At 33.0% G+C, this 21476-nt stretch overlaps 1 protein-coding gene across 3 annotated transcripts in view; it reads left to right on the forward strand.

Annotated features, from left to right (window-relative positions):
- The window catches only part of Map2k4 (mitogen-activated protein kinase kinase 4), a 108966-nt gene that overhangs the window by 63829 nt on the left and 23661 nt on the right, over positions 1 to 21476 (forward strand). For all 3 annotated transcript variants that reach the window (XM_048798097.1, XM_048798098.1, XM_015504499.2), the window contains 3 exons: positions 5350 to 5469; positions 8190 to 8241; positions 10439 to 10566. In XM_048798097.1, coding sequence (XP_048654054.1) covers positions 5350 to 5469; positions 8190 to 8241; positions 10439 to 10566 — 300 coding nt within the window. The remainder of the gene's footprint in view (positions 1 to 5349; positions 5470 to 8189; positions 8242 to 10438; positions 10567 to 21476) is intronic.

Here is a 21476-nt window from a genome sequence, read left to right on the forward strand (position 1 = left end):
TTCAGTTGAATTTGTATGTTAATCTAAGGGAAATTTGACATCTTTATGATCTGAGTCTTATGTGGGTAAACATTCTGCCTCTCCATTTGGTCAGGTTCTTGTCATATCCTTTAATAACATTGTAGTTGTTTTCATTATAGTTTTTGTCTATTTTGTTAGGTGGAGTCCTGATTTTTATTTCTTTTGTAAATGGCATCTTTTAAAATATTTTATATTTTAATTGATTATAGTTGATATATAAATATGCTATTGAGTGTATCTAGATGTCATCTTCAGAAACCTGTGTTATCTCAGGAGTGTACTTTTTTTTTTTCCCATTAAATCCACATATAGTAGTTTCTTCCTTTGTGTTTTAGAGAAGTGACTTCTAAAATTTTTTTGTTTTAGGGTTTTTTGTATTTTTAAGTTTCCTTTTATTTTATATTTATTTCATTTGATTTATATATTTCTTATTTATTTTCTATCTTTTAACATGAAAGTGGTATTGCTTTCACTGTTTTTTCAGGCAACTCAGACCTCAGGCCATTTCTCCTTTTTTCAGTTTCTTAAAATGTCTTGTTTTGGCCAAAGGGAACCGCTGAAAGAGAAGTTTTTAGAAACTACAAGGACTTTATCCTCTGAAGCTAATTGCTTCTTTCCAAATTGCTTTTTTCTCATCCTCAGTTCTGTTTACTTCTTCCCTTTATTCCTCTGCTCCCATATATTTCTTTTTTGTTTGCCTTTTTTTCCAATCTTTTCTCCCTTCAGTTTTAAAACTATAGTTTTTAGTACCTGCCAGGTCCTTTATTGTATGCTTTATACATATTAACTCAATTGACATTTTCCCTAGTTCTTTGAGGATGGTAGAGTAGATGAGGAAGCAAGGAGGCCTGGGCTTATGTAAATAGACAAAGTTGGAGAACCTAGATGAGTCAGGTCTTTCACTCTTTTTTTTAAATGCAAATATATTTAAAAAATTAAAACACCTAAGAAATGCAATCTACATATGGAAAAGTAAAATATTTATGTACAAAACAAGCAGTAGCAACATTGTCCATAAGCAGCACTTAGTGTTTATTTTTCCTATATGTTGGTTTAATACCATAGTGGTAGTTTATTCTTTTTTAGGGAAATTATATAAGGTATACATAGGATATTGTGAGTAAGTTATACAGAAGACTATATAATTGGAAAATTAATTCCAAGTCACAGTGTTTACTCTAAAGACACATTTAATATTAAACTAATATTTTAAATTAATGGACCTCAAAATGAGCCTATAATTTATTAAGCCCAAGATATATAGTTAACTTGCATAAAATTACATATGACAGTTAAAAAACAATTTAGACAATTGGGATTTCCACATTTCAGAAGGTGATTTAAATCTAATAACTACATTTCCAAACAACTTTGGCTTTTATCCTCTTCTAGAAAATACATATTACATGTATAGTTAATAATTTAAATTTCTATTATAAACAGGAACCTAGTAATAATGTTTATCTAAAGATGTAAGAAATAAAGTACTTGGATTGTCTAGTACTTTATTAGAAATGTATCTGCTGACTTAGCAAAACCAAATTGTATACATTAGCAAAATACTAACATTTCTGGTTTGGGAGAAATAAAATACTATGAGTAGTTTCCCCTTCATCTCTAATTGTAAAAATTCCTTTTGTCTATTTATTTGGCCCGTCTCTATTCATGCAATTTAATGAGCCCTTAGAAGAATTTATACATTTTATACAGAATTCACATCTACATCAGTAAACTGCCAGTCCTTTTATATTTTCAGTGCCTTACCAAAATATGGATAACAAAGTTCTTCATTCTGTGAGGCAGGAAGATGTTTCCTAAGAACTTCTTTCTTCAATTCTATTAGAAGGTCACCACATTAGTCAAGATTTTTTGGAAATGGCAGCCCATATCCAATAATAACTCTTCTCATGCCAGATTTCATAATATCATTTATTTGCATAGGTATGTTTCCCTTATCCTTTGTTGGCACATTAATTGAACACAGTGCCAAACATACAGGTCACACTTGATTGTAGATCCTCTGGGACCAAGTCTAGAGTCTTTTCCATAGCACTGGGCTGCCTGCCTTCAGTTTCAGACACTGATCAAACTGCTATTACCCCAACTACATGTAGAAAAGAGGCATATTCTCGTGAAACCTAGGTCTGCCAATCTCTGTGCCTCTCCAGGCCTTTCACTCTTAATATAATCTTTCTACTATTAAAGTTTTCCCTAAGTGTTTTTCTATAGTTCTCTCTAATAAAATATTGTAGTGGGGCTGGGGCTGTAGCTCAGTGGCAGAGCACTTGCCTTGATGTGTGAAGCACTGGAGTTCAATCCTCAGCACCACATAAAAATAAACAAGTAAAATAAAGGCTGTCCATACACAACTACAAAAAAATTTAAAACAAAAGTATAGCAAATTTATTGAGATGATGTATTTAAGTCTAGAGACTTAGACTTAGGAAAATACATAAAAGTTCACTATATGAAAGAAGCTTTACAAAAACCTATTCTGTATAGCTGTTTAGCTCCATCAATGTTCTAGCACATGGTCCTCTTTTAAGAGTACTGTTTTCATCTCAGTATCCATCACAATGTATGATCTTCCTACGTGTAATTTAAATAAGCTTGCATTGTAAATGTTGATGGTAAAAAGAAAAGACCTCAGAAAACTGAATTTTGTTCATGGGTCTATCACTAATTAGTCAAGCTGTTTACCTTAAAGAACAGTGCACAATTTAAAATTAAATTTATTGATTTCTTACATCATCAATCTAGGCGTAAGGGTAAGAGATTAATGGGTAGAAAATCTTTGAGGATACAGCTGGATCCCTAAATTGGTAACAACATAAAAATGGCTTACAATAATTTTGTTCACCATTCTGGTGGTATTTTTACTTTCATAAGGTATCCATAGCCCTTGTTCATATGCATGCAAAGTTTATGGAATAATTATGTTTCCTGTTTTTTTTAAACTTACAGACTATATAAATTTATTACCAAGAAAGTGTGCAGTTAGAGATACACCTATGTGTATACATATAACTTTTCCAAGTACTCTGCACTTTTAGCAGGAAAATATCAACATTTGATTTAATCAAGTATCCTATAATTTGCCTTTTCATAGAAGCAAAGATAGTTGAATAGCAATGAGCATTTCTAAGACCCATGTCTTACTGTTTAATAGTACTCACCAATGAGAGGAACTAGGGCTTCTCAAAGAAATTATTTGATCCATGACAGGACAGAATGGGCGTACATGGAGAAACAAACCATTTTTATGCCCAAAACTTAGAAATATATTCTTTTAAATGTCAGAGCATTTCATAAGGACAATATTGCCGGTGTGAACTTGTAAGTCAGGCATAATTTGGGTGCCAAAATAATTGTGGAAAAAATTAAAAAATTATAAGCCGTTGGAAAAATGGGAATCAATTAGGCTACACTAATATGAGAGAGAGAGAGAGAGAGAGAGAGAGAGAGAGAGAGAGAGAGAGATCCTCTTTCTAACAATAGAATGTGAAATACCAACTAATATACATAGAGAGTGGTAGAGTTGGGGCATTATAATTTTGGAACATCACATCAATATTGGTTCAGGCAAAAATCATCAATGAGTATTAACTTTGACAAGAATCAGGTATTTGAATGTTAAAGTGTTTCCCAGAGATTGCTTATTGGTTGCAAAAATAAAAATAGTACCTACACAGTGGAGAAATAAGACAATACCTAGACTAGAAGACCACAATTAGCATCACTAATGAAGGGTAGATTGGGGAGCATGCCAAGAAGCACATAATATTGTTTTCTGTTTTATATTCTTCATTTTTTCATGCCTACCTCTCATGAACTGTATAGTTGTCAAGAAACTTAATTTTAGATAACCCCTTTGTTTTACACTTCTAGTTTTTTTTTCTTTTATTTCTTTTTGTAATTTTTGGAGTATTTAAGTTTCATTCCCAGTCATGGGATAGTTCTGTGAAATGATATCAACACATTTACAGTAGTTTCCCCCTATCCGCAGAAAATAGATTCCAAAACACCAAGCACATGCCTGAAACCTCAGATATTATCAAACCCTGTATATACTGTGTTTCATGTACTATTTTTTCCTATGTGTGTAAACCTGTGATAAAATTTAATTTATAAATTTGACACAGAGATTAGCAATAATAGCTAATATTAATAGAACAATTATAACACCTTAAGGATTACTGGAACATCAGAACTATAGTATTATGACAGTTGATCTGATGAGTGAAATGGCTACCAAGTGACTGACTAACCAGGCAGGTAGTATATACAGTGTGGATATGCTGGATAAAAGGATGACGCACCTCCTGGTGGGGTGGAGCAGGACAACATGAGATTTCATCATGAGACTCAGAACAGTGCACAATTTAAAACTTATGAATTGTTTGTTTCTGAAAATTTCCATTGAATATTGCTGAATCATGGTTGACCACAAGTATCTAAAACCATGGAAAGTTAAATCTTGGCTAAATGGGAATTACTACTCTATTTTTTCTTGTTTTATTATAGAATTGCTTTTAAATTTGTTCAAAACACTTTGTAATGCTGCCAGCAGCATTTGAATGATTCATTTTAATTATAGCCAGCTTTCATTCATTTAAGAAGTATCCACTGAGTTCCTATCTTGGTGGAGGTTATATCTAGTGGGAAAGGTCTATGACAAACATAATAATTTTACTCCAGATGATAAGAGTTGCACAGAATTGATACCAGGGTAAAGGAACGCTGAGTGGAATAATTTGTGTATTATATATCAGAGTAGGTCTCACTAAGAAGGTGGCATTTGAGTAGGGTTGCTTTACATATTTGTTTTCTGATTTGCTTTCTTTTTTTTTTTGTTTTGTTTTGGGCTAATGTGAGAAGTTTATTAATCCCTCAAGATTGCTATTTATGATCTCTTTGCTAGTGAGAAAATTTTCCCACACATTTTGTAATTTTGTTTTTATTTTTTTTAGTCATACATGACAGCAGAATGTATTTTGACATACAATACATACATGGAATGTATGCAATTTTAATTATGCCAAAGTTTGAAATTTTTATAAAAGGACAAAACTTTTCTATGTAAAATTGACCCTGTCCATATAGTTAAGAATGTGTAAAATTGGTTTTAACCACATAGTTTGTATTTAAACCTGAGTAGAATTTTTGGCTCAGGGTTTTAATATGGAACCAAAAGTTATCATTAGGTTGAGAATTGATATAGTAAAGAAAAATAAGATTGCTTCTTTTCTAATTTTGGATCTGTTTTTAGTAAAGGCAAGGTAGTTCTTAATGTTAAAACTTATAAGAATAACATCTATTATTTTACAGGGTGACTGTTGGATCTGTATGGAACTCATGTCTACCTCGTTTGATAAGTTTTACAAATATGTATATAGTGTATTAGATGATGTTATTCCAGAAGAAATTTTAGGCAAAATCACTTTAGCAGTAAGTACCTGGGTTTTAAATTATTTGTTGTATATATGATTATATAAAGAAGTTGCTGGTGTTTTCAATGCACATATTTGAATGTCCTTTACAGAATGTTATTACCTTCCAGGAAAATCATTTTTAGTAGATTTAGAGACAGAGTTACTTCTGTGGGAGAAACAATACAACAGACCATAAGAACACTTCAAACCATAGTCTTGAAAAATACTGACAGTGCTGTTTTTATTCACATCTCAGAGAACCACAACAGGTTGTGGTGTAAATAATGAGAAAAGGCTATTTTCTGTACATTTTCCCCAGTTGTTTTAATTATTTTCACATTTTATATTATCACACATTGTTCCTAAATTAATTAAATTGTGGAAGTCTCATGAATGGGTTCTCCTACCCACTCCTACTGGGGATCAAACCAAGAGGCACCATACCAATGAGCTACATCCCCAGTCCTTTTTAATATTATTTTGAGACAGGGTGTCGTCTCATTGCCCAGGCTGGCTGTAAACTTGGTATTGTCCTGCCTCAGCCTCTGGAGTTGCTAGAATTACAAGTGTGCACCACATTCCTAGCACAGAAGTCTCTTAATTAAAGGTCTTGGTCAAAGTATGTTTCTTATAAGCTGGGAACAGTGATGCATGCCTGTAATCCCTATGACACAATAGACTGAGGTAGAAGGATCATAAGTTCAAGATTAGCCTCAACAACTTAATGAGATCCTATCTCAAAAGAAAAATTAAAAGGACTGGAGATGTAGCTCAGTGGTAAAGTATCCCTGGGTTTAATCTCTAGTATCGAGAGAGAGAGAGAGAGAGAGAGAGAGAGAGAGAGAGAGAGAGAGAGAAAAGGGCTTGTTGGATTTTCTAAACTGTTTTAAAATGTTTACTAGCAATTTCAGGAACCAGCTTTAATACTAATTTGGCCAATTCAGTTTATCAGAGTACCAAAAGAGTAAAAAGGTACTCTCTTGATTATGCATTTATAGTTCTGAAAGTGAGTTCATGATCGCTTTGTTTCTTGCTCTGAATCTTAGTTGACTGATTTTTTACAAATTTTTTCCCAAGGGAAAAGTAATTTATTTTTAATAAAGCAAAATTAATAAGATTCTTAGAAATTTCTGAGAATCTAGGCTAATAACATATCCTGGGTTAACTGATAATGTAAACTAAAGTATATAGGAAGTTGTAAGATAGTATGGTTGCATGTGATTTTTGTCTTTTTTGCATACACCTTTTACTTTCAATATAGTCTACCTCTCGGTGACCAATGTATCTTGGTTAATCATTAAGAATTAATAAAATGGGTGAAAAATATAAATGATTTCTGAACTACATTTTAGTTGTAAGAGATGTATGTATATAGCTAAATTTTAAAAATTCATTAAACTGTAGTCATTATAAGTTTCAGATTGTGTTAGAATTGTTAAATTTAATCACTTTGTCAAATTGATGATTAAATTTAAATGTTTTATGCGCTAATTTTAAGATATATACTTTCATAATTCTATAAAAATAAATTGAGTTAGACTAAAATTTACTCATTTTTCAGATGAGCATATGAAATGGTACATTAATTATCCATTTCCCTCCAATATACCAAACAATTATTATCCAAGAACTTGCCACCACTCAAATTATAATGATAGTGAGTAATGATAGTAGTTAATGTTTGGTGAATGTTTATTTAAGTAAAGCCAAGATTTTATTATGACATTTAATTTTTATAGTAATTCTCTGTGGTAAATAGTGTAACCTTATCTTTACATATGATGAATCTGAAGCATAGAAAGTTTAAATAATTAATTTGTTTTGATGCATATATGAGTTATAAGTAGTAGATGGTTAAAGCCCAGGCAGCCTAATCCCAGAACCCTGCTATATAACAGAATGGTCATGAAATTGAAAAATAAAGATAAAATTATTATATATTTCAGTGATACAATATATACATTAATAATCAATTATATATTTGCCTGTGTTTCCAGATTTGATGATCACCTTATATATTAAGCATGACATTTAACATTACTTTGTTAAGTCTTTTGGTAATTAATAAAGCAATGAACCTGGAAGAATAGATATTTAAACATTATAGGTTTGTGTATTCTACATTACTCACACCCAACAGCTTCATGACAGCCGAGACTTGATTTTTTTACAGTAAATTAGTAGGCTATTGTTTCTATTTTGATTTGAAGCTGTAGAAGTTTTAATACAATTCTCAATTCCTTTTCTTTCTGAAGAAATCTGTGATTTTTCTGATTCTGAGCAGTGGTCAATCAACAGGATAAACTGTGAATAAATTGCCATGCTAGTTGAGCAGATAATCTGGCATTGCAAAAATTACTTAGAAAGCTGAGCCTCAGTGAGGATGAATGATTGTAAGGAACTGAGAATTTGGGACAACTGTTGATCTTTACTATTTACAGTGAGTTCTTTTTATTCTTGAAAATGTTTAAGGCATAAGAAAAATGATACAACTTTTAATGAATTTTTGAATCATGCTACTTTTTTTTTTAAGCTGTCAGAGAATACCATGTTAAGGCCACCAAGTTTTCAGATTCAAAATCATTACTCAGTATCTTTAGTTAACATAAAAAGAATATTGAAGTATTAAGCTAAACACCATACAAAGGACTACATGGAATATTAGGATAAACTATTGTACTCTTTTATTTGAAAGAAACAAGTTCTTTATCCCATCTCATCTTTTTTTTCCCCTAGACTGTGAAAGCACTAAACCACTTAAAAGAAAACTTGAAAATTATTCACAGAGGTGGGTATGGATTGCTTTTTATAGAATGGAAATTAACTTTCCCCCCTTAATTGGTTAAGCAAAAATGAGTAAAAAATAACAACATCACTGTGTAAGCTTTCCAAAATATTTGTATTTTTAGCAAAAAATACTCTATGCGTTCTAAAACTTAATTATTTAGGTGTGTGTGTGTGTGTGTGTGTGTGTGTGTGTGTGTGTTATTTCCTCCTTTGGGATTCCATAGATTTCAGGCTCTTTAGGCTTAAAAATTAAATTTTGCTGCAAGTAGTTACTCTAAGTTAGAAATAATTATTCACTTACATGACAGATAAGGAATGCTTCACTGCATACTGAAAAGACACCAAGTTGGTCCTGTGGACATTCAGAGAAGAATTAGGGGATAGTACCCTCAAGCATTTTTTGTTGTTGATAATGGAGATTGAACTCATGGCCTCTGCAGGCTAATGTTAGGCAAATACTCTACCAACTGAGCCACACCCCCATAATACCCTACTCTCATGCATTTTTTAAACCTTATTACCAATCCCTATCAAGTATTTCTTCTTCATTTTCAAGGATAATTCTTAAGAGGGCTCTTTTAATTAATAGTATAAATTGAAATCCATTTAAGGCATGACGTATTTGTCAAAATGTTGGTCTTGGCCTCAGGCACAGATTATAAATTTAAATATTTGATGGAGTTCAACACTAAGAAAAGCAGTAAGTTCATGGGAATTCTGAATTTAGTTCAGCTAATATATTAAATGTTTGCTAGATTGAGAGCAAAAAGCAGAAAGGGTCACTACCCTCGGTAGATTGTAATGGACAAACAATATGTGACAATATATGATTCAACCTGATAGTTATTAGAATGAAGAGTAAAAGTCGAATTCATGAAAGTGAAAAACCTTGAGTTCTAGGAAATTGTGCTAGTGGTTAAAGAAGTTAGTAATTGAGGGAATTTATTTAAGGACTTTTCATTTGGGGTTGAGACCAGTGATATTTAACCTTGAATATCAGAATATTTTGTTAAATTTTGCCTGGCTTAATGCTTGTTAAAAATATTACTAAATAGCCATCTTCTCTTTTGTCTTAAAGTCATGTAGGTTAGGACCCAAACTTTATTTGAAAGATTAAGTTCTTTCCTACTGTTTTGCCTGTTAAATAATGAATTTGGACAAGTAAATGAATATAAACTTCTTAATGAAAACAAAACATTCTAGAATGTCTACATTTATTCTGAAGCATTTTGGGGGTAGTTTTTAAGCATTAGTGTTTAGAAAATGATTTTTTCCATTTCCAATAAAGAAAACTCATAGTTACTGTGTATGTTTTATAAATATGACCATGTAAAGAGAAATATAATCTCCATTCATATCTTTTGGATTATGACATTGGTGGTGAAATGGGTTTGGCTAGCATGCATTCTAGTCATTAAAGTTATGTGTTAATTAACAGGGATGAGAGGTGGGAGGGAAAGGGAGAGAGAAAGGAAAGTGCATGGTAATAGAAGGAGACCCTCAGGGTTACACAGTGGAGGAGGTAGAGAGAGAGGAGGGGAGGGGAGGGGAGAGGTGGGGAGGGGGGAGGGTGGAGGATGGGAAAGGCAGCGGAGCACAACAGACACTAGGATGGCAATTTGGTAAAGTCAAGTGGAGTGTGTAACCNATATGTAGAAAGCACCAATCAAAAATACATGGACAAACATGTAACATGTGACAAATAAGTAAAAGGAAAATCAGTAGAGGAAGAATAGGGGGCAGGAGGAAGAGAGGAAAAAGACAGGGATGATGACTGAAATGGACTAATTCAAATTCCATGCATGTAAGATTTTGTCAAAAAGAATCCACTACTATGTATAACTATAATGCTAATAAAAAAACGAGTACTAGGGCTAGGGCTGGGGCTGGGGCTCAGTGGTAGAGAACTCACCTAGCATGCATGAGGCACTGGGTTCAATCTTCAGCGCCACATAAAAATGAAATAAAGATATTGTGTGTCCACTTACAACTAAAAAATTAAAAAAAAAAAAAAAAGTTATGTGTTAAAAACATGAATAATGATTGCATGTGCTAAATGAAGTTTTTTTTGTTGTTGTTTACATGTCTGAATTTAAGGACTTAGCTACTTATATTGTCTAAGGTTTTTTGATACTTTGCTTAAAGTACTTTAGAACTCATTGATTAATTTTATACCAAATGATAACTGTGTCTTGTAGATATCAAACCTTCCAATATTCTTCTGGACAGAAGTGGAAATATTAAACTCTGTGACTTTGGCATCAGTGGACAGCTTGTGGACTCCATTGCCAAGACAAGAGACGCTGGGTGTAGGCCATACATGGCAGTAAGTGTGCAGTCTAAGCCTTCTTGCTATTAGTCATTGCAGATAGTCTGTGCCCTTCCTTGCTATATCTCTAGAATCTACCATTTGTTCTCAGTTTCATCATTTTAGAATGTTTTTCTCTTCTCGAAGCTTGAGAATGCTTTTCTATGCTACTGCTAAATTTTTTCAGTGAACTTCTATATTCATTGTTTTACTCACTTCCTCTTATTTGGCATTTAGCACATATGGTCTTTTCCAATTATTATTTTTTATTTATGCAACTTATCTAATCAAACAGATGATAAGTTCTCAAAACTGTCTTGATGGTTCTCGTACTCTTTGTGCTCTTTTTTTTTAGCTGTAGTAGATCATTAATACATGTTGTGAATGTGTCCTAGGCTACTAAGGGATACTGTTTCCAGTTAGAGACTTAAGTTTCTGGCAGAATGCAGCATGTTTTACAGAGTCTGAATTTGTGTTGTATTTGTCAGTTTCTTCCTAGGAGTGAATAAAGCATACAGACAAAGGCAGTCTAAACACTTGGTATTTTGTATCCTGAAGTCTCTCTCCTCAGGGTATACTGTCCTTTCAGAGATATAACCCTCGGTGTATTTGCACATACATGTTTCTACAGCCCGAATTTTGATGTCTATTTGATTTGGAATTTAGGATTAGTGTTTTAAACTTTTTCTCTCGGGGTTAGTGACTTCCATTAATGTGTCTATGGTTCTTTGGAGACTAGCACACACTATAAATAGTGATTCATAAGGTTTTGCTACCATTTATTGAGACATTCCTGCCAGTCTGTTGTTTTCCCCATGATTATGTTTCCAGGTTATAAAAAAAATAGAAATGTCAAAAGAATGAAAGGCCAAATATTATAAGTTTTCTGACTTGTTTATGAATGGATAAACTTAGTATTTTATATTTATTTAAAAAGCTTGAACAGATTTATTTTCCATGTCATTTACAAGTAAATTTCTAAAACATACTTATTTCTCTTCCTTTTTACCTCTCAATATGTAAATAGTGCAAAATTTGTATTATATTTCTTTGTACATATTCAGAACAGTTGCCTGTTTTTACTCTAGTTTTGTTTGAAAAACATTGTTATTTAAAATTTTTCAGTATTGACTATGTTTTAGAATTATTGCATATTTCAATTTCAATATCAATGTTAGTTGTATGTGTATTTTAAGACAAAACAGACCTTCACTTAAAGTCTGGATGTTGACTGCCCAGGCATATTATTGGGACGATTCAGAAAATCAAGTATTTCTCATGATAATTAGGGGGATATGGCACAACAGATTCAAAGGCAAGAAGTAAAAAGCATTTGGGAAGTGGCATAATTTACACATTTAATAATAATGAAACCTAGAGAATTAAGTGAACATGTCTGCACTTTTAGGACATCCCTCCCCCTTCCCCCGCCAGTCTGGGAGTGAACCCAGTGGCACTTTACCACTGAGCTACATCCCCTGCCAGCACCTGCCCATGTTTTTTTGTTTTGTTTTGTTTTGTTGTTGTTAGAGTTAGGGCCTCCCTAAGTTGCTGAAGCTGTCTTGGAACTTGTGCCTCATCCTCCTTAGTCACTGGGATGATAGGTGTGTACTGCTGCATCTGGCAGGGCTTGTCTTAATACTAAGGTTGACTAAATGTTTTTGCTGCATTAGTCTGTTTTTGTTACTATAACAGAATGCCTGAAGCTGGGTTCTTGTTAAGAAAAGAAATTTGTACACCATTTATTACATTTCTGGTAAGAGCCTTCTTGTTGAATCACATTGTAGTGAAATGGAAAGAGAATTGGCTATTTGCATAAGGGGCTAATTGTGCCATTTGGCCTTGCTTTGTTAACAGCTCCCACAAGACCTAACTTGTGAGACCAGCATTAATCCTTGCAAAGGGTGATGCCCCCAGTGACATAATTACCTCCTGGTAGGCCCTACCTCTAAATGTTCCACAATCTCTTAATACCTTGGGGACCAAACCTCCAGCATGTGCACCTTTGGGAGATGCACTACATTCAAATCATAGCACCCTGTAACATTGGCTAAGAATTATATTTGATTCACATAGGTTTTTAAAATTCATTTGTGGCTCAGAGCAGAATTTTTTTGAATTCAGGTAATTTTTATAAAAAAAGACATTTCATTCTTGCATGGAAATGTGGTTCACTGGCCCAAGAAGGTACAGGGCTTTTCTTTTCTTGCTGACTTTCTTTGGCTTTGGATATTGAAGGCTAACAATAAACACTCTGCTTCTAATCTTTACTAAATCAAATGAAATGAACTTGTGTCCATCCTACTTTTTGCAGCCTATATAAATGAATGAGAATGTGGTCAGCATTAATTTTAAAAGCCTTTTTATTCCTTTTTGACAGAAGATTTATACTTTGTATTTAGTCTGTAGAAATTAGATTATTCATTAGACCACTTAACAGAAAAAGCACAACAAAATGTACGGTATATACGTAAGTTTTTTCATAAGCTAATTGTTAACGTTTTGCCACAGCTCCTCCTCCCATAAAGATGTATGTATGTTTGTGTTTTTATGTGCTCAACATACTGAACCATTGAACAAAAGTTAGTTGCAATATTATTATAAAAAACTTAAGTGCACATCTTCAAAGACAAAGGACATTCTTTTTCATGACCACAGTATCAATACCACACCTAAAAAGGTAAGACTTTCATAGTATCTAGTATATAATTGATGCTCAAATTTCCTTAATGTCCCTGCCCCCCAACCCCCAAAAAAGTTCATGTTAAGGTTATACATTGATTTTAGTTGGTATAGTCTTTATTTTAATTTAAACTGTCTGGACTATTCTTTCTTTATTTTCTGATGACATTGCCTTTTTTTTGAAGTATTTTTCGAATATCTCACATTCTGGGTTTGTCTGATTGCTCCTTCATGATTAGATACAGACCATACATATTTTTGGTATTACTATTTTAGATGATGTGGTTACTTTGTATTGCATCACCTAACAAAGTACATAATATACATATTTGTAATGCTTACAGATATCTTTTTTTTCTTTATCAGTTGAAACATCTGTAACGTGGAAATTTCTGCCCTCATTTTTTTCCTTTGTTTGCCTTTTTCAAGTGAGTGATAATCTTTCATTTTCAAAGGATTCTCTTAACCCTCTGCTACCCTCCAACACAGATTTCTGAATATCACTTCAGTATCTCTTTTAGAACTTTCCTTCTTTTAAAATTCCTTCCATATTTGTTTATAATATGGTCTTAGATCATTGGTGAAAGACATAAAAACTCATTTCATAGCAGTACTTTCTAAAATATTTCTCAAACTTTGGTATTATAATCTCTTGAAATCTACTCTAATATTTCTTTCCTTCTGTTATCTTTGTGTTAACTCTAGTGTTTCTAATTGTTAAGGTATTGTGTTATTAGTGCTCTTTGTTTTTTTAATGTAGGTGTTTATAGTTATAAATTTTCTTTTGAACACTGCTGTTTCTGTATCCTTTAAATTCTATATTCTGTGTTTTATTTTCATTCATCCCAAAGTATTTTCTAATTTTACAGGGTTTTTTTTTTCTTTTTTTATTTATTGGTTAACTGTGCTGTTTACATTTGTGAAAAATTTTTTTCTATTTTTATTAATTTCTAATTTCATTTCATTGTGTTCAGAGAAGATAACTGTGTGATTGAGTCTTTTAAAATTTAGTGACATGTTTTGTGAAATAACTTGTAGTCTGTTATGGAGAATATTCCATGTGCACTTGAGAAGAAAATGAGTATTCTACTAATGTTGGGTAGAGTTTTCTGTTTTGTTTCAGTTGGTTTATGGTATGTCCTGTTTTGTGTTTGAGTCTAACACATCTTACACTGTTTGTAGTGTTGCTTAAGTCTTCTATACTATTAATGATCTTTTGTGTAAATGTTCTATATAATTTAAAGGGGCATATTTAAGTCTGTAATTATTAATGTAAAACTGTATTTCTCCCTTCAATTCTGTCAAAGTCTGCTTTCTGTATTTTGTGATTATCTTGGTTTGTATATGTTTATATTTGTTACAGCTTCTTTAAGAATTAACATTTTTTGGTATTTAATGATCTTTTATCTCTTATCACAATTTTTTGTATTAGAAACTGTTTTGTATAATATTAGTATAACTCTCCTAGCTTACTTTTGGTTACTATTAAATTGAGTATCCGTTCTCTTACTTTCAACCTATTTGTGTCTTTGGATCTAAAGTAAGTCTCTTATAGATAGCCCACAGAAAAATCATGTTTTTGCCTCTTTTGCTAACCTTTACTTTTTAATTGGAGAATTTAATTAGTTTTATTACTCATTCTCTTTTTTTTTTGTTCTTTATTTTCTATATGTTTAATGCCTTTTTGAAAAAAATATATTTTTAGTTGTGGATGGACACAATACTTTTATTTTTATATGGTTCTGAGGATCTAACCCAGTGCCTCATGCATACTAGGTAAGCTCTCTACCACTGAGCCACAACCCTAGCCCCATGCTTTATAACTTTTTTTAATAGGGTAAAGTAATAAAATTTTATTTTTCAATTACTGCACACTTTTAATCTAGCCATTATAAATGAATTGTTAAAATATATAGTAATGTTTTGAACAGCCAACAATAAAAAAAATTAAAAAAAAATAAAAAAATAAAACAGTTTAAAATAAAATCAGTACCTTTAGTACATCCAATAAATATCTGTTAATGAAACAAACCATTCACCAGATTTAACAGAATTGATGATTTAGAAGTAAATTGAGGCCTAATCTTTCCATGCAAGAAATTTAGAGAAAATTTAAAATTGAAATAATATTTTCTATAACCTACAATGTAATCATTGCTCCCCTGTGCTCTGGGCCTCATAGTATTTCATTAGTCCTACCACAGTTGAGACAATGGTTAAAAAAAAATACAGTGGAAAATACAGAATGATTCCATAAGATGAGAGAAAGAATTTATTTTCAAATGTTTTGTTTTTTAATATGCCCATTTTACTAAAACCAATAAATGGTAAATTGTGTTTGAAAAAAATATATATAGTTAGGAAACATGACTTTCTATTGTTGCTTTGTCTTTATTTATTTTTTTTAAAAAAATTTAAATTTGTTTTACTTAGTTATACATGACAGTAGAATGCATTTAAGTACTTTGATATACATAGATGGGATATGATTTTTCATTTTTCTGTGTGTACATATTGTAGAATCATATTGGTCATGCAGTCACATATATATATAAAGCAATAATGTCTGTTTCATTCTACTATCTTTCATATCCCCACATCCCTTCCCCTCCCCTTCTTTCATTTTCCTCTACCTAATCTAAGGTAATGCTATTCTTCTCTAGTGCCACCCCCCCACCCCTTGCCCCCACCTTATTGTGAATTAGCATCTGCACATTCGGCCTTTGGATTTTTGGGATTGGATTATTTTGCTTAGCATAATATTCTCCAATGCCATAACTTCATTCTTCTTAAAAGCTGAGTAATATTCCATTGAATATAATATATATATATACACACACACACACACACACACATACATACACATACACATACATACATACATACACACACACCACATTTTTCTTTATCCATTCATCTATTGAAGGACACCTAGGTTGTTTCCATAGTTTAGCTATTGTGAATTGAGCTGCTATAAACATTGATGTGGCTGTGTTACTGTAGTATGCTGATTTTAAGTCCTTTGGGTATAACCTGAGGAATGGGATAGCTGGGTCAAATGGTAGTTCCATCCCAAGTTTTCCGAAGAATCTCCATACCACTTTCCATAGTGGTTGTACCAATTTGTAGTCCCACCAGCAATATATGAGTATACCTTTTTTTCCACATCGTGTCCCACATTTATTGTTGCCTGTGTTCTTGAGGATTGCCATTCTGACAGGAGTGAGATGAATCTTAGTGTACTTTTGATTTGCATTTCTCTAATTGCTAGAGATGTTGAACACTTTTTCATATGTTTATTGATTGATTGTATTTCTTCTTCTGTGAAGTGTCTATTCAGTTCCTTGGCCCATTTATTGATTGGGTCATTTTTTTTTTTTTTTGGTGTTAGTTTTTTGAGTTCTTTATATATCCTAGAGATTAATGCTTTATCAGAGGTAAAGATTTTCTCCCAATCTGAGTCTCTCTCTTCACGTTATTGTTTCCTTTGCTGAGGAGAAGCCTTTTAATTTGAATCTATCCCATTTATTGATTCTTGATTTTACTTCTTGCACTGTAGGAGTCTTATTAATAAGGAAGTCAGATCCTAGGCTGACATGGTGAAGATCTGGGCCTAGTTTTTCTTCTATTAGGCGCAGAGTCTCTGTTCTAGGGCCTAAGTCTTTGATACACTTTGAGTTGTATTTTATTCAGGGTGAGAGATAGAGGTTTAATTTCATTTTGCTACATATGGATTTCCAGTTTTGCCAGCACCATTTGTTGAATAGGCTATCTTTTTTTTTTCCAGTGAATGTTTCTGGCACGTTTGTCTAGTATGACATAATCGTATTCACGTGAGTTTGCCTCTGTGTCCTTTATTCTGTACCATTGGTTTACAAGTCTATTTTGGTGCCAATACCATGCCTTTTTTGTTACTATAGCTTGTAGTATAGTTTAAGGGCTGTTATTGTGATGCCTCCTGCTTCACTTTTCTTGCTAAGGATTGCTTTGGCTATTCTGGATCTCTTATTTTTCCAGATAAATTTTATGTTTGCCTTTTCTATTTCTATAAAGAATGTCATTGGGGTTTTAATAGGAATCTGTATAACACTATTGGTAGTATGGCCATTTTGACAGTATTCATTCTGCCTATCCAGGAGCATGGGATATCTTTCATCTTTCCATCCTCTGAGGTTTTCTTCAATTTCTTTCTTTAGTGATGTGTAGTTTTCATTGTAGAGGTCTGTCACCTCTTTTGTTTGATTGATTCCCAAATATTTCATTTTTTTGAGGCTACTGTGAATGGGGTAGTTTTCCTAATTTCTCTTTCAGTGGATTCATCACTGATGTATAGGAATGCATTTGATTTATGGGTGTTGATTTTATATCATGCTACTTTGCTGAATTCATTTATTAGGTCTAGAAGTTTTCTGGTGGAATTTTTTTGGATCTTCTAGATATATAATCATGTCATTGGCAAATAGTGATAGTTTGAGTTCTTCTTTACCTATTTATTTATATCCCTTTAATATCTTTCTTCTGTCTAATTGCTCTGTTTAGAGCTTCAAGGATCATGTTGAATAGAATTGGTGAAAGAGGACATCCTTGTCTTGTTCCAGTTTTTAGGGGGAATGCCTTCAACTTTTCTCCATTTAAAATGATACTGGCATTGGGTTTAGCATATATGGCTTTTGCAATGTTGAGGTATATTCCTACTATCTCTAGTTTTTCTAGTGTTTTGAACATGAAGGTGGGCTATGTTTTGTCAAATGCTTTTTTCTGCATATTTTGAGATGATTATATGATTCTTGTTTTTAAGTCTATTAATATGATGAATTAAGTTTAATGATTTTCGTATGTTGAACCAACCCTGCATCCCTGGGATGAACTCCACTTAATCATGGTGCACTTTCTTTTTAATATGTTTTTGTATGTGATTTGCCAAAATTTTACTGAGAATTTTTGCATCTATGTTCATCAGGGATATTGGTCTGAATTTTTTTTTACCTTGATGTGTCTTTGTCTGGTTTTGGTATCAGGGTGATATTAGCCTCATAGAATGAGTTTGGAAGGGTTCCCTCCTTTTCTATTTCATGGAATACTTTGAGGAGTTAATTCTTCTTTGAAAGTCTTATAGAATTAGGCTGAGACTCCATCTGGTCCTGGGCTTTTCTTGGTTGGTAGGTTTTTGACAGCATTTTCTATTTCATTACTTGAAATTGATCTGTTCAAATTGTTTGTGACCTCCTCATTCAGTTTGGGTCACTCATATGTCTCTAGAAATTTGTTGATGCCTTCGATACTTTCTATTTTATTGGAGTATAAATTTTCAAAATAGTTTCTAATTATCTTCTGTATTTCAGACATGTCTGTTGTAATATTTCCTTCTTCATCTTGTATTTTAATAATTTGAGGTTTTTTTTGTTAGCATGGCCAGGGCTATTTTATTTATTTTTTCAAAGAACCAGCTTTTTGTTCTGTCAATTTTTTCAATTGTTTCTTTTGTAAATCGAATTCAGCTCTAATTTTAATTATTTCCTGTCTTCTGCTGCTTTTGGTGTTGATTTGTTCTTTTTCTAGGGCTTTGAGATATAATTAGGTCATTTATTTGTTGACTTTTTAATTCTTTTTTTTAAAAAACCTTTATTTTATTCACTTATTTATACGTGGTACTAAGAATTGAACCCAGTGCTTCACACACGCTAGGCATGCGCTCTACCCCAGCCCGGACTTTTTATTCTTTTAATGAATGTGCTCAATGCAGTAAACTTTCCTCTTAGTACTGCCTTCATGGTGTTCCAGAGATTTGATACGTTGTATCAGTATTCTCATTTACCTTAAGAATTTTTTTTTATTTCATTCTTGATTTCTTCTACTATCCATTCATCATTTAATAGTATATTACTAGTTTGCATGTGTTGTATTTTTAATTTTATTGTTGAGTTCTAATTTCATTCCATTGCAGTTGGATAGAACACAGGGTGTTATCTCTGTTTTTTGTTTTGTTTTGTTTTTTTGTATTTACTAAGAGTTGCTTTGTGGCATAAGATATGGTCTATTTTAGAGAGAGAGCCATGTACTGCTGAGAAGAAAGTCTATTTGCTTGTTGATAGATGAAATATTCTATATATGTCTGTTAAGTCTAAATTATTGATTGTATTATTTAGTTCTATAGTTTCCTTATTTAGTTTTTGTCTGGAAGATCTATCCAGTAGTGAGAGAGGTGTGTTAATGTCACCCAGTATTATTGTATTGTGGTCTATGTGACTCTTAAAATTGAGAAGGGTTTGTTTGATGTACACAGATGTTCCATTGTTTGGAGCATAAATATTTATAATTGTTATGTGCTGCTTATGTATAGTTGCCTTAAGAAGTATGAAACACACTTCTTTGTCTCTTCTGATTAACTTTGGTTTGAAGTCTACTTTATCTGAGATGAGGATGGAAACCCCTGCTTGTTTACGCAGTCCATATGAGTGATAAGTTTTTTACCATCCTTTCATCTTCAACCTGTGGATGTCTTTGCCCATGAGGTGAGTCTCTTGGGGACAGAATATTGTTGGATTTTGCTTTTTAATCCAATCTACCTATCTATGTCTTTTGATTGATGAGTTTTTAGGCCATTAATATTCAAGGTTAGTATTGAGATATGATTTGTATTCCCTCTCATTTTGGTTTATTTCTGGTTTTTGGTTTGTCTTAGTTTTCCCTTTGTTCGAATGTTCCTATAGTGTAGATCTTTCCTTTGCTGCTTTTCACTTTTTTGTTTTTCACTCTATCATCATGGAATATTTTTTGAGAATGTGCTTTCCAGTTGTGAATTCTTTTAATTTTGGTTTATCATGGAATGTTTTAATTTCATCTTCAAATCTGAAACTTAATTGCTGGATATAAAATTCTTGGTTGGCATCTGTTTTCTTTCAGGCTTGAAATATGTTATTCCAGGACCTCCTAGCTTTGAAGGTCTGGGTTGAGAAATCATTTGAGTTCCGAATTGGTTTTCCTCTGTACGTAATTTATTTTTTTTCCTCAGCCTGTAAGATTTTATCTTTATTCTCTGTGTTGGTCATTCTCATTATAATGTGTCTTAGAGTGGGTCTACTATAATTTTGTACATTTGGGGTCCTATAAGCTGCCGCAGTCTGGCTGGGCACAATCAGGAGCCACTTGTCAAAAGAAACTAACTTTATTTTTAGAACCACACACGCCAAACAAAACAGCCTCTCAGGAAAAACCCTCAGAGCCTCAACTGCCACCACTGGCTTTCCACAAGCCTCTCTCTCCCACCCAAGCCTCTCTCCACCTCCCACAATCCTCCTGCTCTTGAGGCCGATTGGCTGGGTCACGTGGGCGGAGCCAAAAAAAGTCCCCCAATGAGCAGCTCCGTGGTCTGAAAGGGCAGGGAAACAGTCCAATGAGCATCACCGCAGAGGAGCCAATCAGCTAGATGTTGCTGGGGCCGCTGTGAGCCAATCATCAGCCGGCAGCTGGAAGTTTGCTGGCAGCTGGAAGTTTGCTGGGGCCCCTTTGGCTGTGGCTCTCAACAATAAGCCTCTTGTATTTGATTTTCCATTCCATTCTTTAGGTGTGGGGAATTTTCTGCTATTATATCATTGAAAAGATTGTGCATTCCTTTGTTTTATATCTCTGCTCCTTCATCTATTCTGATAACTCCTAAATTTGGTCTTTTCATGTTATCCCATAATTCTTGGATGTTCTGTTCATGGTTTCTTACCATCTTCTCTGCATGGTCACCTCTACTTTCAAGGTTATATATTTTGTCTTCATTATCTGAGGTTCTTGTCTTCCAAATGGTCTAGTCTGTTGGTGATGCTTTGTATGGAATTTATAATTTGGTTTACTGATTCCTTTATTTTGAAGATTTCTGCTTTTTTTTTCTTTTCATAATCTCTGACTTTATTGAAGTGATCTTTTATGTATTGTTTCTTTGATTTCATTCCTTATACTGCCCTTTACTTCACAGATCAATTTAACCATGTACAACCTGAACTTCTTGGACATTTCTTCTGCTGTATTATCAGTGGTTTCTGTTGCTGAAGCATCTTAGATTGTTTGGGGTGCTTTCTTCCCTTAATTTCATGTTGTTAGTGTGTTTTCCCATCTAGAAGTATGGATCTAAGGCAGCACAAATTCCATCCTGTAGAACTATAGTGTCCCTGAAGGTTTCCAGAACCTCACCTTTAATTGTGAGACCAATATCAACAGCACCCACTGTGCACAATATATCTCCTTAAACCTAATAGCTC

The sequence above is a fragment of the Marmota marmota genome, unplaced genomic scaffold (assembly GCF_001458135.2).
Source record: "Marmota marmota marmota unplaced genomic scaffold, marMar, whole genome shotgun sequence".
NCBI classification, from domain to species: Eukaryota; Metazoa; Chordata; class Mammalia; order Rodentia; family Sciuridae; genus Marmota; species Marmota marmota.